The sequence below is a fragment of the Lissotriton helveticus genome, chromosome 8 (genome assembly GCF_964261635.1).
Source record: "Lissotriton helveticus chromosome 8, aLisHel1.1, whole genome shotgun sequence".
Classification (NCBI taxonomy): Eukaryota; Metazoa; Chordata; class Amphibia; order Caudata; family Salamandridae; genus Lissotriton; species Lissotriton helveticus.
In genome coordinates this window covers 1,068,432,610-1,068,447,385 of record NC_136069.1, presented here as the reverse complement: position 1 = coordinate 1,068,447,385, position 14,776 = coordinate 1,068,432,610, and the positions used below count along the sequence as shown (strand labels likewise).

The window sequence follows — 14,776 nt, the reverse complement described above, 5'->3', positions numbered from 1 at the left end:
GTGTGGTTCGCCGCCTGGGTATAGGAAGGTGTAAACCAGAGTGACATAATCAGGTCAACCAGAGCGTCATTTAATGGCAACAGAGGCTCTGAATTAGAAGGTCCAGGTTAAAAAGTCTCTGTAAGATTTGCCTTACTCTACTTCGCAAGAAGGGGCAGTTCAAGGGCTTCTGCCACCCTCCTAACCCCAATTGGAATAGAAGCATTTTCTTCAGTCTAAGGTTATAAAGGGGAATAAATGAGATTCAGGAGAGTTATCCAGCCCACTGGCATTCTTCAGATTGAGATATAAGTCAGTATCAGTAAAACAATGAGATAGCAAGCGATCCACCTCCTTATGGTCATAATATGTTGAGCAGGTTGAAAACCTTGTATTGTTTCAGAATAACACCCAAAACTAGACATCCTTCTTAGGTACTGCTCTTGAGGTAGTGGAACTGGAGGGGAGCCACACTGCTTGATTTTTTTGTTATTGAATAGCACCTTTGATAAAATCAGAGCCAATGAATGATCTTAATCTGGGGGCAGAGACAAAACTGGCTTTGGAACCAGTGTGTTCGGAGCCTGAAGCAGTGTCAATGAAGTCACGACTGATACACAGGACTGGATGCACAGACTACTACTGGAGGTAGAGAGGGATGACTTTGTGCAGTGTCAGTTTGTGCTGGGGAGGGCCTGCTGCAGCAAAACGTTCAGGGCATACGTTTGGGCTGTGGGGTCAGGTGGTGCACCAGTGGAAGCCGGACTAATTTAGAATATACTAGCTTACCCGTTGAGCGTTGCTGCGATCTCCGAAGAAAGGAAATTCAAGGAAACTCGTTAAGGTAACATTCAATTTACATTGTGTCATTTTTATTGAAACTTATTCATTTTAATATGGAAAACATTTCAAAGTGTCGTTTTAATTCTATTTATTTATCTGAGTGCTAGTGGATACACAATTTTTTGTTTTTCCGTCTGGTGCGTACATAAGTATTCGAAAGATTATGAGGGCCCTGGAGGGCCGATATTTTAAAAAAATGTATGCCAGAAACCTTCGCGGGGGTGTACTCAACAACTTCCCAAAGTTTCATGGCGTTTTTTTGTTTTCCGTCTTGTGCGTACATCAGTATTCGAAAGATTATGAGGGCCCTGGGGGGCCGATATTTAAAAATAGTTATGCCAGAAACCTTCTCGGGAGTGTACTCAACAACTTCCCAAAGGTTCATGGCTATCAGATACATGGTGAGGTAATGCATACAGGACAAACAGACAGACATACATTCGTTTTTATATATATAGATGTAGGAAGGACTCGTTCAAGGGCCAAACTTGCTTCACAATCCACAATGACGTGGCAATTTGGGGTGATGTGGCTCCCTGTTTAGCATCAGGTCCGAAGTGGAAGGCAAAGTTAGTGTTCGGTTTCAGGAACGCCGACTACAAGATCTCTCCAGAGAACAGGAGCATCTGGACTTCAAAAATCCATGCTTGCTTTCTTGACGTATCCCTCTGTTTTTCCCTATGAGGGCAATCTGGAGGGATGTAAGATGATACATCGAAGGCCATTTCAACGCGGTCTGTTAGATCGCGGTTTTCACAACGCAAGTCGTTACATCGACTTGCGCTGGAGGGGCGCTGGACTTAGAAATAGTGTGAATTACTATTCCAACTCCAGTATACATACAGTAGGGAAGGTGTTGGAAACAGTAATTTACACTATTCCTTAGTCAACAGCGCCTTCCAGTGCAAGTCGGTGTAACGACTTGCGTAGTGAAAACCACGATGTAATAGTAACACGTTGAAATGGATGCGTGGTGAACGATGTCTCCCATCTGGAGTGGGTCTGATCTTGTCATCTGGAACAGGAGCGACCTCACATTTTATACTTGACAATGTAAAGTTTGACTTCCTACTCCTTGATAGCTTTGTGGTGCACCAAGAAGCACTATTTGCCAAAGGACTTGTTTAGTGCAAAGACACCACAGACAGATGTAATGAAGATCTGCAATCCGGAGGAGGGACTGTAACACAAAGTCTTGAGATGGTACTTTTGTGAAGGAGACAAAGCGTATTTCAATAAATGACTGGTAAGAGCATGCACACTCGTTAATGGAGGTGAAGGAAGCATAAGGAGAGTAAGGCGGGCAATAGGAGGACTTACCATAAAACACGGGTTGTAATAGATTCGAATAAATGGTTAAAACGTAAATAGTTGCCAAACCACTTAGAAGGACTTAGTTCATCTTTAGGCACATTCGGAAGCCGATCCTTTAAACTTGTGAAACGCAAGGACGTTAAGATAAACAGAGATGCTAATGGTTGTTGAAAACAGCAAACTAACAAAACAAATTAAGTAATGGAATGGAGAAAGGGTTGTAGCACACCATGATCTTCAGTTAAGTTTTGTGCTTCGTCATATCTATGTTTCTGTAGATGTTATACATTCCCCCTGCAGAAGTGCACAATGTTCGAGAATTACTTTGGTATTGACCTACAGTGACATGAAAAACATAACATATCAAAAGTGTTTCAGATGATTCAAACATAAAGACTAACTAACCTTCATTTATTTGAGTGGAAGCAACATTGATTTAAGTCTGAACCAAACACAAGTAAGCATGAGCCAATTCTTTTAATGAGTTTAAAAAAATGAAATGAAATGAAATTCAAGCTTTATTCTATGAAACACATATAAGATCTTGAAATGGTGATAACTGTAGCCTGATAGCTCGCAGGTGAAGGCTGTAGCACTGTGTAGAAGCCATTGTGGAACCCTGCACACTTTGCAAAAGTTCTGTACGAAAGTTTTATGTTAAGAAACAAATCGGTAGGAGGGAGCTGATGTTAGTGCATAGCGGTGGTGCTTATGTGTGGCTTTGTGCCTTGCTGTTCAGAGCCTGGACTGAGTCACCACATGTAAGACACTTAAAACTTTTATGCATGAGAGAATAAACCTTCGTTAACTGAAAAAACCCACCAAAAAAAACAACTTTTATGCATATTATAACGGGATATCTTTTTCTCATGGCACATTTATTTCATTATAACTCATTTCTACATCCAATGTTTTTTTTTTCTTTGCATCATTGTTCCTACTCTACTTGTTATCTTTTTAATTAACTTGGCATTGACCTTTATGTTGTTTTTGTTGTTTGTTGCATATATACCACATGCATTATCCATAAAAAGATCTTGATACTTCTGCCCAACTACCAAGGTTAGGCCAGTGTTCTTCACAGAAACCAGTCTATTTTTGTTTGGAATAGCCTAACCCTCTGATTTTTACAGACATCAATTAAAAGCCAGGAAACTCCATTGAGAAAGAATAGCTCCCTCACAAGGTTTCAGACCCATCAAAGGCTTCAACTGTGGGATAAGTGAGGAAATAACAACTACTTTAGCAAGAAATGTCACTCATGGCACCTTAAGAACTGGATCCACCTTTTGAGAGAGAAGCGGAGTATTCAACCTTGGTCAGGGATCTCAAAAGGAGGATCCCATTGTGAGAAATAAGATCATGTCATACAGTGTGCACAGGCGGTGCAGGGCTACTGTCACACCTCTGCCTTTGGTACACAATAAGACCCAGATATGAATTCTGCCCGAATATAATACAGAAATAGCTGGTTCTGTACTAACATCACAAGTGGGAAGAGGATGTAGCCTTACGGCTAGAGGGGTCGACCTTGAAGCTGGGGAGCCGGTTCGAGTCTCGGCAGCGACGCTCAACATTCTGTGATTCTGGGCAAATCACTTAGTCTCCCCACGCCTAACAAAAATGAATGTGTCCATCTGAAACGAAAGTGTCCATCTGTAACAAAACTGGTGCTCATGTAAAGCGCTCTCATACATGAAATCTTTGGGTCGAGTTCGCACTATATAAAAATAAAAATAAAAAAAGTTGTCACTTCCACAATATTTAGAACTTGTCCAGATTCTGGGGAATAATCAACACAGTTGACAAGAGTTCTTTTGTTGCACAATGATACAGTAGACAGATTGAGAGGCCTGTAGTAATACCTGTGCAGGTGTTGGTAATTACCAGCCAAGTCTGTAACATTCAGGAGAGGGAAACATTTATGGTAATCCAACTATCAAACATGTTTTACTTTCATGAGCATTAACTGAATGTTTAACATGACCCCATACATTGGCAAATTAAAGCTTGGATTGAAAAGATAAAACTTTCAGAAAAATTGAAGCAAAAGATTCAACAGGCTTAAAGACCATTTAAATAATATGTTGACTGTAATGAAACAAAATGTACTGCTGATGAATACAAAGAACAAGCTAAGAACTAAAGGGGGTTGAAATAAAAGACCCGATTCTAAAAGATCCGGAAAATCCATAAGAAAAACACCTAAAAAGCTGTGCAGAATGAAGAATACAATTAGTGAACTAGAAAAGGAAGGTTAGCAGACAGAAAGTAATAAAACACAGAAATCCAAAAGCCTGTGATAAGAATTTGCATATGGAAACAAATTTAAAAAAACATAATTCGACTGAAAAGCATACACACAGTAAATATACAAAGATAAGGAAGTGAATGGACAATCTGAAATACCAAGAAGTATCCCAGTGATTCGATGAACACATTTTTTAATACCAAAGTTAAATCATACACAGAGGATATATTTTGGTACCTTATGTGATACTTCCTATGACCCAGATGCATTTGCCAATATCCAGATTTCCAGAAACGGTAGCCGTCCATTTCTTTACGACTCTCACAAAAAGGAGTGTACCCGTAGGGAGCTCCACCTAGATCAAAGTTCCTGAGAGCTTTGAGGTCAGTTCGTACGATCTAAGGATCACAAAGAGAGAGAGAGAGTTATACAATTGTTTAATATATAGCAAATACAAAGATCATGTGTGCTGGAAGAAACAAATGGCATTTGTCTTGTTCAGTGAGATGGGGATCGTTCAATTGCAACAGAAAGTGGCATACCGCACATATGGTAGTATACAATGATTTTTCCATGAAAGTTAATGCCATGGAGGCATTTACGCTTTCACAATCTGCTTTGCCTCTCCCCTTATAAACTAGCTACAGCCCACAGGAGGTACATGATGCTTTTTTTGTGGACATATCCAACAGCCTATCCAGGATGGTGTACTCTTCCAGAGTGCACAAGAGTAGCAATTGCAAATCAAGGGTGAAGCACAGGCTTGAGAGCCATTCTTCATGGGTCAACAAATGAAAAGTTTACATTTTTATTCCTTTTAGGATCAAATTAAGGGGAGCTACAAGATAAAAGACAACAAATTACAGGTGACGCGAAACATCAAGATGGCCACCATATATCTGTGGAGGGATAGCCATGACACAAGCACTAAATGATTTGCTGGCCACATAGAAATGGCAACATACGGATCCCCCGGAAGATCAGGGCTGTGAATCAGACGACCCTGCCCTTAGGATAGAGAATGAGGAACAGTAAATCACGCAGTGTAGGAGCACGGGCATGCATTTAAGCAGTGCCGGAAAGCAGATAGAAAGCAGATACAAGAAGGGGCATGTGCCTATTCCTCCATCCGGTCAATGCTCACATGAACCAGGATTGACTATTCTAAAGCAGAATGAAAAACAAAAAATCTGAGGCTGTAGCACGTACAAGAAAAGCTCAGAGAAAAAGACTGAAACTCTGTTCCAGAAGCACGCTTGACGAGAAGTCTCTAGCACACAACAAAAGAGATAAAAGGCCAAGAGTCCAGATGGGATAGTAAGCCTGGTAAAAAAACAATATTCTCTGGCTCTGAACATGAAAGTGCAGAAACCTAGAGTGTGGCTATAATGGAGTTTTGAGCAAAAGTGAGATGAGACAATGTGCTGGCATAAGGAGGATGTTTCGGTGTCTGCTAATATCTGCTTGAAAAACCACTACAAGACAAATTACTATCAAGAGATTGATATACAGGACCTCTCCGCAAATCCCAAACAAAGGCCAACAATTGTTGCCAGAGAAGAGAAAGAAAGTGGACGGAAGGCAAACATGACAAAGAGAAAGTATGGATACTTCCCTGATGGTGGAAATAAGTACTACATACGAAGTTGTGAGAGATATCAAAAGACGATACTTAATAAAAACTGTTCAGTTCAATACTCGTTATTTCGGTAAAATACCACAAACGAGGAAAAACAGTAAGAAAACTGTAAGAAACAATTAATATATTAAATATATCTACAAATACAGTTTATGATCTAAAAAAGTGTAAATAATAAAAATCCAAAGCTGAATTGGTAAAAATAAAGTACAATTTAATAAACAAAAATGACACCAAAAGGCAAAAATTCCAATAGGGAAAACCAGAGATATGAATGTTCAGAGTTTTAAGTAGAAATAGCACCAAAAAGCACTAAGCACCAATGATTCTCTATGCAAGCTGCAGACCAGGACTTAAGCACAATTTCAGGCTGATTGCGATGGAGTACGAGTCGGATGCACCAAGTGTACCTTACTGTACAACCTTTTCGTATTTGGGAGTCCTATTAGACCACCGGCTCAACTGGGCTGCTCTCTTAAAAAAAAGGGATGAGGTCGTAAGGGCAAATGCCGCATTATTTGGTTTTGCAGCAAAATTAGGTAATCGTCCCGTGGCAGCCATGCTAAAGATTTACCGTGCCAAATCTTTATCTATAGCTAGCTATGGGAGTGACCTGTGGGGACACTCTAGCCTTGATAGCCTCCAGGTTGTAGAAAATAATTTCCTAAAACAACTATTGAGTATCCCGAAGGGGTCTGCGAATTTATCATTGCACGAGGAAACGGGCATGCCTTATTTATGTGACACTCTGGCCTTACGCCCCCTTACCTTTTGGATAAAATGCTGGCTTAACATGGATATAGGTCTTACCCATGATCTCTTAAAAGAAGTTTTGAGCCTAGATCATACGACCAACATCCCTTGGATTAAATATCTGAAAATCAGTTTCAGTGAGCTGGGACGCCTGGACCTGTTTTTAAACCCCGAAGGAATTACTAGTTCGGATGTAGCGCTCGTGAAATATTCCTTCTCCCAAATTAGGAAATTGGAAAGCGAGGAGAAGGAAATGCTGAAGCCTAGTGTAAGGTCACACCTGTTTTTAATAACCACCCTAGGCCTAGAACCATACTTAGAATGGCCTTTGCCGGGTTACGAGCGATTTTTATTAACCAGGTTCAGATTAAACCTTTTTCATCTTTAATTAGCAGGGCCAAGAGGCAGCCAAAAGGGGACAGTGTTAGCATCCTGTAGCTGCGACAATAAGTCTCCACAAGACCTGCTACACTTCACGTTTTTTTGTACATATTATGAAATGCCCAGGGCTTTTTATTTAAAACCGATCCTAAAAACGTTAAAATTTGAACAAGTACGTCCCGCTCTCTTTTTCCTGCAACTTTTAAAATCTGATTGTATCCCTTTTGTGGCTGTTTTTTTTTAAATGTGCAATGAATTACAGGAAAAGTCTAGATCTCTAAAAAATATCTTGTTTTGTTGTACTCATATATTTTCAAGCCCACTAATGATCCGCCCTTCTGTTTGCCAATGTGAGCATCATTTTAACTTTACTTCTTTTTATTCAGTTTCTTTTATATATTTTGTACTTGTATCCCTGTGACGGTTTTGTCTTGTTTGTTTGTAACTTTTATGGTTTTGCACAAAAGTAAACCGAATAAAGTTTAAAAAAAAAAAAAAAGAATGGAGATGGGAGCTTCCCTGCCGCCCGCTTCCACAGATCGCCGCGCCCCCGCTCAGCCGCCCTCAGTGTTCCCATCCTGCCCTCGGCCGGGCAAGTAGGTCATGTAGATGCAGAGGGGTCCAGACAGGAAAGCGCACCGTCTGAGCTCGGCGCGCTTGATTTGGTTGAGATGCGCTTAGTGAACCATTCGGGAAAGGCCCTGCTCGGCCGGCACTCACCCAGTCTGCAGCGGCCGCTCCCAGTCCGGTCACAGCTGTTATGTTACAGCCTCTAACGTCCGGCGGGCACTGCGGCCCGAGACGAGACCCCCACTGTCCAGAAAGAAGGGGTGGAGCGCAAGGTCCAGGATCCCCGCTGACGCTCCCAAGATCTGATGAGCCTCGGCGTAGGGTACTTGCATGAGCGGCCGAGGGAGTCTCCCGAGTCTGCTTTCGATTTCTCGAGCCCGCCGCTTCACGGTTTCCGAGGCGCCGAGAGGCCAGAGGGCGTCCTGCAGCCGCCGGTTTCCGCTGCTGTACACTACCGGCTCATCCTAGTTACACGGCAAGTTCCTTGGGTCCTGCCTGCCAGATTATGTACGGATTTATGGGGTTTTCGGGCTCGGCTCCGGCGGAGCTCTCTCTATAGGCGGCCATCTTTGTTTCGCAACTCTGCTTTTAACCAACTTTGACACATTTTTTAGTATAAAAATTTTGATATTTCTTCTAAGGTCCAATGTAGAATAAGCTGTTTCACTTTTTCGGAAGTGCACAGATCTTTGAGTTGAATGAAGCTGAAATCCAATTCAACGCTGTAGAACTGCTGGTCAGATACTTTTTGCAGTGGGTCCTGTTAAAGCTCTGGTGGAAGTTTTCAAAAGATTCTTTTGTTGTCCAAACGACCACAGGAGTACATGCCTAAAGCACCCAGGACCTCAGAGGAAGGCCCTTGCAGAATTTCTGGATTTTAGTCAGAGGCTCACATCAGAATTCAGTGGAGGTCCAGTTGCTATTGGGCCACAGCACACCTTTGATGGGTTGGAATGCTATCTTGAGCAATTGACAGTAGGTAGACTATTTGTCAGCATTCTTCCCATCACTATTTGTATGTTTGATGTAACCCTCACAGTCGCCAAGGGCATGCGTAGACAGGGTCCTGTGCTCACTATGCCACCGGAACCAAGCTGCACCAGACTGAAGAGGCCCAAATAGGATGAAACCGGTCTTGGGTTGCTTGTGTTCCATTTCAGTGAGAGCCTGGCTTGCCAGTTTGGGCTGGGCTGTTCCTAATGGAGCAGGACTGAGGCTGATTTGCATATGGCTGGGTCTAATCTGAAGTGACATGGTGGACAAAAACAATGGTTTGGAATGATACCATCAGAGATTGTAAGTGGTTAAACTATTTGCAAACATTCCGCTCATCACCTTTGGTGAGTTCCTAGTGTGCCTTTTCCAAACACAACAGGATCTCTGGCATCAAGACTTGAACAAGCAGAGGCCGAAGAACGAACAAGCACATTCAAACTGGTAATCAATAAAGGGAAGGGCATGGTCTCCGTAATGCATGTGGACCAAGGCTCTCGCCTTCCATCGTTGTGAAAACCATGAAACCGATGCAACAAGTAGTTGATAGAGGTAGTGAGGGAAGAAGTTAGAGCAGTTTCGTAGTTGTGGCTGTGTGGTAGAGGAGGAGAGCTCCAGCTGTTGATGCTGCCTTCCCCTAACAATACCCTTTGCTTGGACCACATAAGGGGAAAGCTTTTGATTTATGGAATGTTGTATCCTGAAGAATCTATGATCTCGGTATTGTTGGTGAAATTACTGAGTGGATAAGGTAAGATCTAGGAAGAAGCAGTGTCTCTGCTCTGTTTAAATACCTCTAAAATGGAATCTGCTTTGTAACCAAAAAGCTTCTCAGTGTTATACCCGCATCCACTATATATGATTTAACATCACCATAATATCCTTTGCAATGCATCCAAATGTGCTACTGAATGAACATTCCATGTACTTGGACTGGCTAACATTGTTCATGAGGTTTTGACCCATTCAGAGGATATGGCTGAGTTTAGTAGTCCTTAAATAACTGGGAGAATGGTCCCTCTTGGGATAAGGAAGCGTGACTGTGACCAGATTTGCCTTTTCTCACAAAGCATAGGTAAAGCATGAAGGCAAACAAGTGGTGTCTGTCATCCGCAGGGACAAGCTGGCAAAACACTTGCACCCGATTTTATCAATTCACTTTAACGCTCAATCTGTTTTAGAGGATGGAGCACAAGTTACTACTTGTGTAACGATATATCTGTAAGAGACATTAGTTAGTATTAGATTCCTTACCTTAGAATATCCCCAGGCGTCAGACTGGATCCGGAAATGTTTGCGTAGCAGTACCCTTGCGCGTCGGTAGGTGTCGTCTGCGGCTCCGCGTCCGTCGTCGGCGTCGTGGGCGCCGTGATGACGTCGTCGGAGTACTTAGACGCCGCCTCCGCGTGCTGACGTCAGTTCTTAGACACAGCTTTTCCGCGCCAGAAACACAGAGCCATGTTAAAAACCAACACTGGTGCCATTGAACATCCCTAACCCTAGATATTGGTTCGCAGAACGGGGAGGATGGGTGGGTCGGTAAGGAATCTAATACTAACTAATGTCTCTTACAGATATATCGTTACACAAGTAGTAACTTGTGCATCTGAAAGAGACACGTTAGTATTAGATTCCTTACCTTAGAACAGATACACCAGCAATACCAACCCCGGTGGTGGGTCTGCGAACCAATAATCACACCAGAAAGTCCCGGAGGACGGAACGGCCAAAGAAGCCATCCCTCCGGACTTGGCTGTCCAGGCAGTAGTGTCTTGCAAACGTGTGCAGCGATGCCCACGTAGCTGCCTGACAGATGTCTTGTAAGGGCCCACCCCTGCCCAGGGCAGTGGTAGCCGCCGTCGCTCGGGTAGAATGAGCCCGCAATCCAGCAGGAGGCTCCTTCCTAGCCAAGGAGTAGCATGCCTGGATACACAGGATGATCCACCGGGAGATGGTCCTCTTGTGCACCGCTTTCCCCTTCTTCGCGCCCACGTAACCAACGAAGAGTTGGTCATCCACCCGGAACTGGCGTGTGCGATCCAAGTAGAATGAGAGCGCACGTTTTGGGTCCAGACGGTGGAGCCGCTCTTCCTCTTTAGAGGGATGCGGTGGCGGGAAGAAGGTTGGCAAGGTGATAGACTGCCCGATGTGGAAGGCCGTGACAACCTTGGGCAGGAAAGAAGGTTTGGTACGCAGCACCACTTTGTCCGGATGGACAGAAAGGAAAGGTGGAGTACAAGAAAGGGCCTGGAGCTCACTCACTCTCCTGGCAGAGGTGATGGCAACCAGGAAAGCAGTCTTCAAAGTCAGAAGGCGAAGAGGACAGTTGTGAAGTGGCTCAAAGGGAGCGCACATCAGAAATGTAAGAACCAGGTTCAAGTCCCACTGAGGCATCACAAACGGAACAGGAGGGAACGTGTGTGTGATGCCCTTAAGAAATCTATTAACAATAGGGGACTTGAACAAAGAAGGTTGGTCAGGCAGCCTGAGAAAGGCTGAAAGGGCAGAAAGGTACCCCTTGATAGTGCCCAGAGCCCTGCTGGGCAAGAGAAAGAAGGAAGAGAAGGACCTCAGAAAGAGGGGCATTGAGGGGATCCACAGCCTTTGCTGTGCACCATGCCACAAATCTGTTCCACCTGCAGGCGTATACCGACTTTGTGGAGGGACGCCTGGCTGCCAGAATGATGTTACAAACTTCAGGAGGCAAGTCAAAAGGCTAACTGTCGCCGCTCAATCTCCAAGCATGGAGGTGGAGACTGGACAGGTTCGGGTGGAGGACCGTCCCCTGCTGCTGCGACAGAAGGTCCTCCTGAAGAGGCAGACGAACCGGGGGATCGACTGACATACTGAGAAGCTCTGGATACCAGTACCTTCTCGCCCAGTCCGGAGCCACAAGGATGACTTGGGCCCGGTCGCGCTTGGTCTTCTTCAGCACTCTGGGCAAAAGTGGTATAGGCGGAAAGGCGTACAACAGACCGCAACTCCACTCGCGACGAAAAGCGTCTCCGAGCGAGTGCTGCCTTGGAAATTCCAACGCGCAGAACTGATGACATTGCCGTTCTCTTCGGTGGCGAATAGATCTAACCAAGGCTCTCCCCATCGCTGAAAGAGGCCTTGCGCCACGTCCGAGTTCAGACGCCATTCGTGATCCATCATGCTCCGACGGCTGAGCTCGTCCGCCCTGGCGTTCAGAGAACCTGCCAGGTGTTGAGCCACCAGGGTCACGCCCTGGCGTTCCAGCCAATGCCAAAGAGCCTCTTGACAAAGATCCACGACCCCACCCCGCCTTGTTTGTTGCAGTACCACATGGCGGTGGTGTTGTCCGTGAACACCTGCACTACACTCCCCGGACAGAGGGGAGGAATGCCTTCAGTGCCAGACAAATCGCCCTGAGCTCCAACAGGTTGATGTGGAGCCGGGTCTCCGCCGGAGACCAGAGGCCTCTGATCTCCGCCTCTCCCATGTGGCCTCCCCAACCCTGGAGGGACGCGTCCGTCACAACTACGTGCTCCGGTTGGGGAAGGGAGAGGGATCTGCCGCTGACCCAATCGCGGTCCGTAAGCCACCACTGCAGCTGTCTCGCAGTGCCCTCCGAGATCAGGACGTGGTCGGATAGGTTGCCCTGATGCTGGGGCCACTGAAACTTCAGGTCCCACTGCATAGCCCGCATCCGCCACCTGGTGTGATGCACCAGTAGGATGCAGGAGGCCATCAGCCCCAGAAGCCGCAGCGTCAACCTGGATAAACCCGAAACCGCGCCGAGTCCAGAACCCCTCCGATGAAGAGGAGCTTCGGAGAGGGGCACATATGTGACTTCGGCACATTGATGGAGAACCCCAGCTGGTGCAGGAGGTCTGCCGTCGTCTGGAGGTGGCTGACGACTATTTGGGGCGAGCCCGCCTTCAACAGCCAGTCGTCGAGGTAGGGGAAGACTGAAACCCCTAACCTGCGCAGATGAGCTGCGACCACCGCCATCACCTTTGTGAACACCCGAGGGGCGCTGGTAAGGCCGAAGGGGAGCACGGTAAATTGAAAGTGCTTGTGATCAACCATGAACCGCAGGTAGCGCCGGTGGGCAGGCAGGACGGGGATATGAAAGTAAGCGTCCTGCAAGTCCAACGCTACCATCCAGTCTCCTGGGTCCAGGGCAGCCAGGACCTGAGCCAGAGTCAGCATCTTGAACTTCTCCTTCCGGAGGAAGCCGTTGACATTCCTTAGGTCCAAGATAGGGCGTAGGCCCCCTTTGCCCTTCTTGGGTACCAGAAAGTAGTGGGAGTAGGAACCACACCCTACTTCTGGCCCAGGAACGCCCTCGATGGCCCCCTTGGCCAAGAGGGCCGTAACTTCCTCCTGCAGAAGTCGCAAATGATCCCCCGATACACGGTGGTTCTGCGGTGGCATGGCTGGAGGAGTCGCCTCGAAGGGGAGGGAGTAGCCCCTTCGGAAGATTTGCAGCACCCACCTGTCCGATGTGACAGTGCGCCAGTGGAGGTGGTGATGGCGAACCCTGCCCCCCACTGGCGTCACATGGGCCTGAAAGCACGGACTAGGAGGGTTTTGAGGCAGATGCTGCGGGGTAAGGTGTGGACTGACCTCGCCGCTGCCCCCGACCGCCCGTTCCCACGGCTGCCACGGTATTGCCCTGCGGAGCGTGGCTGGCGGCGCGTGTGGGCGCACCCCTTCCGTGGCCACGAAAGGAGTGAAAGGCAGCCGATTGCTGGCGCTGGCCCGAGAGGCCCAAGGACTTGGCCGTAGCCCTGGAGTCCTTAAAGCGCTCAAGCGCATGGTCTGCCTTGTCGCCAAAGAGGCGACGGCCATCGAACGGCATGTCCATGAGCGTGCTCTGGACATCTGCCGAGAAGTTGGCGGACCTCAGCCAGGCGTGGCGTCTGACCGCCACCGTCGTTGCCATCGCTCTACCTAGCGAGTCGGTGGTATCCAGACCACACCTGATGGAATACTTGGCTGCATCCCGGCCCTCCACAAGGGCTTGGCCGAGTTTGGCCCGTACCTCTAACGGACACTCTGGCAGCAATTCTGCGACCTTATCCCACACAGAGTGGGTGTAACGTCCCAAGAGGCAGGCGGTGTTGGAAGACCGCAGGCCTAGACTAAGGGATGAGAAGATCTTCTTCCCATACTGGTCATGCCTCCTGGATTCCCTGTCCGGCGGGGCCGACGGGAATGCGGTCTGGGAATTGGAGGCCTGGATGACCAGGCTCTCGGGGGTAGGGTGGGAGGACAGGAAACATGGGTCGCCCGGGGCTGGGCGGTGGCGTCTGGCCACGTTCCTATCTACGGGCGAACCCGTAGCGGGCTTGGACCAAGTGCCCAGAAGAACGTCGGTCAAGGCCTCATTAAAGGGCAGCAGAGGCTCGGCCGAGCTTGACTGCGGTTTAAGGACCTCAGTGAGGAGGTTAGTCCTCGAGCCGCGACGGGGAGCTCAAGGCCCAAGGCCTTGGCAGCCCTCATCAGCACCACACTATATGTTGCCCCCTCCTCCGAAGCCACGGTAGGAGGGGAGACAAAACCAGTGTCTGGAGAGGTGTCCAGGCCACTGGCCTCCCCAAGGTCTCCTGTCCAGTCCTCATGAGACTGACACTCCCTGGTCAGAGGGTCCTCAGACCCCTCCCAGTCCTCTTCATCACCCATCTCCTGAAACTCAGGGTTCTCAGCTAATGGGGCCTGTTCATAGAAGTGAAACTCTCCAAACGACGTCTGGAGCGGCGCCAGAACAGGAACGAGGACACCTGAGGGTCCGACGCCGGGGAGGTCGTAAGGTCCACCGGCGACGAACCCGATCCTGAAGGAGGCCCAGCGGCGCCAGGCCCGAAGGCGCCGGCGGCGCTGGAACAACTGAACCCCTCGGCGCCGGGCCCGAAGGCGCCGGCGGCGTCGGGATAACGGGAACCTGCGGCGCCGGGCCCGAAGGCGTCGGCGGCGCCGGGGCCGAAGCACCCGACGGCGTCGGGGCAGATCCCCCCGACCCGCTAGGGGTCCCAGACGGGTCCGCTGGGCCCGAAGGCGCCGCGGAGCCCGTCGGAGGAGAGAGA

At 47.7% G+C, this 14,776-nt stretch overlaps 1 protein-coding gene across 2 annotated transcripts in view; it reads right to left on the bottom strand.

Annotated features, from left to right (window-relative positions):
* The window catches only part of UGGT2 (UDP-glucose glycoprotein glucosyltransferase 2), a 1,586,510-nt gene that overhangs the window by 152,490 nt on the left and 1,419,244 nt on the right, over positions 1-14,776 (bottom strand). For both annotated transcript variants that reach the window (XM_078657956.1, XM_078657957.1), the window contains one exon: positions 4,625-4,785. In XM_078657956.1, the coding sequence (XP_078514082.1) occupies positions 4,625-4,785 (161 nt within the window). The remainder of the gene's footprint in view (positions 1-4,624; positions 4,786-14,776) is intronic.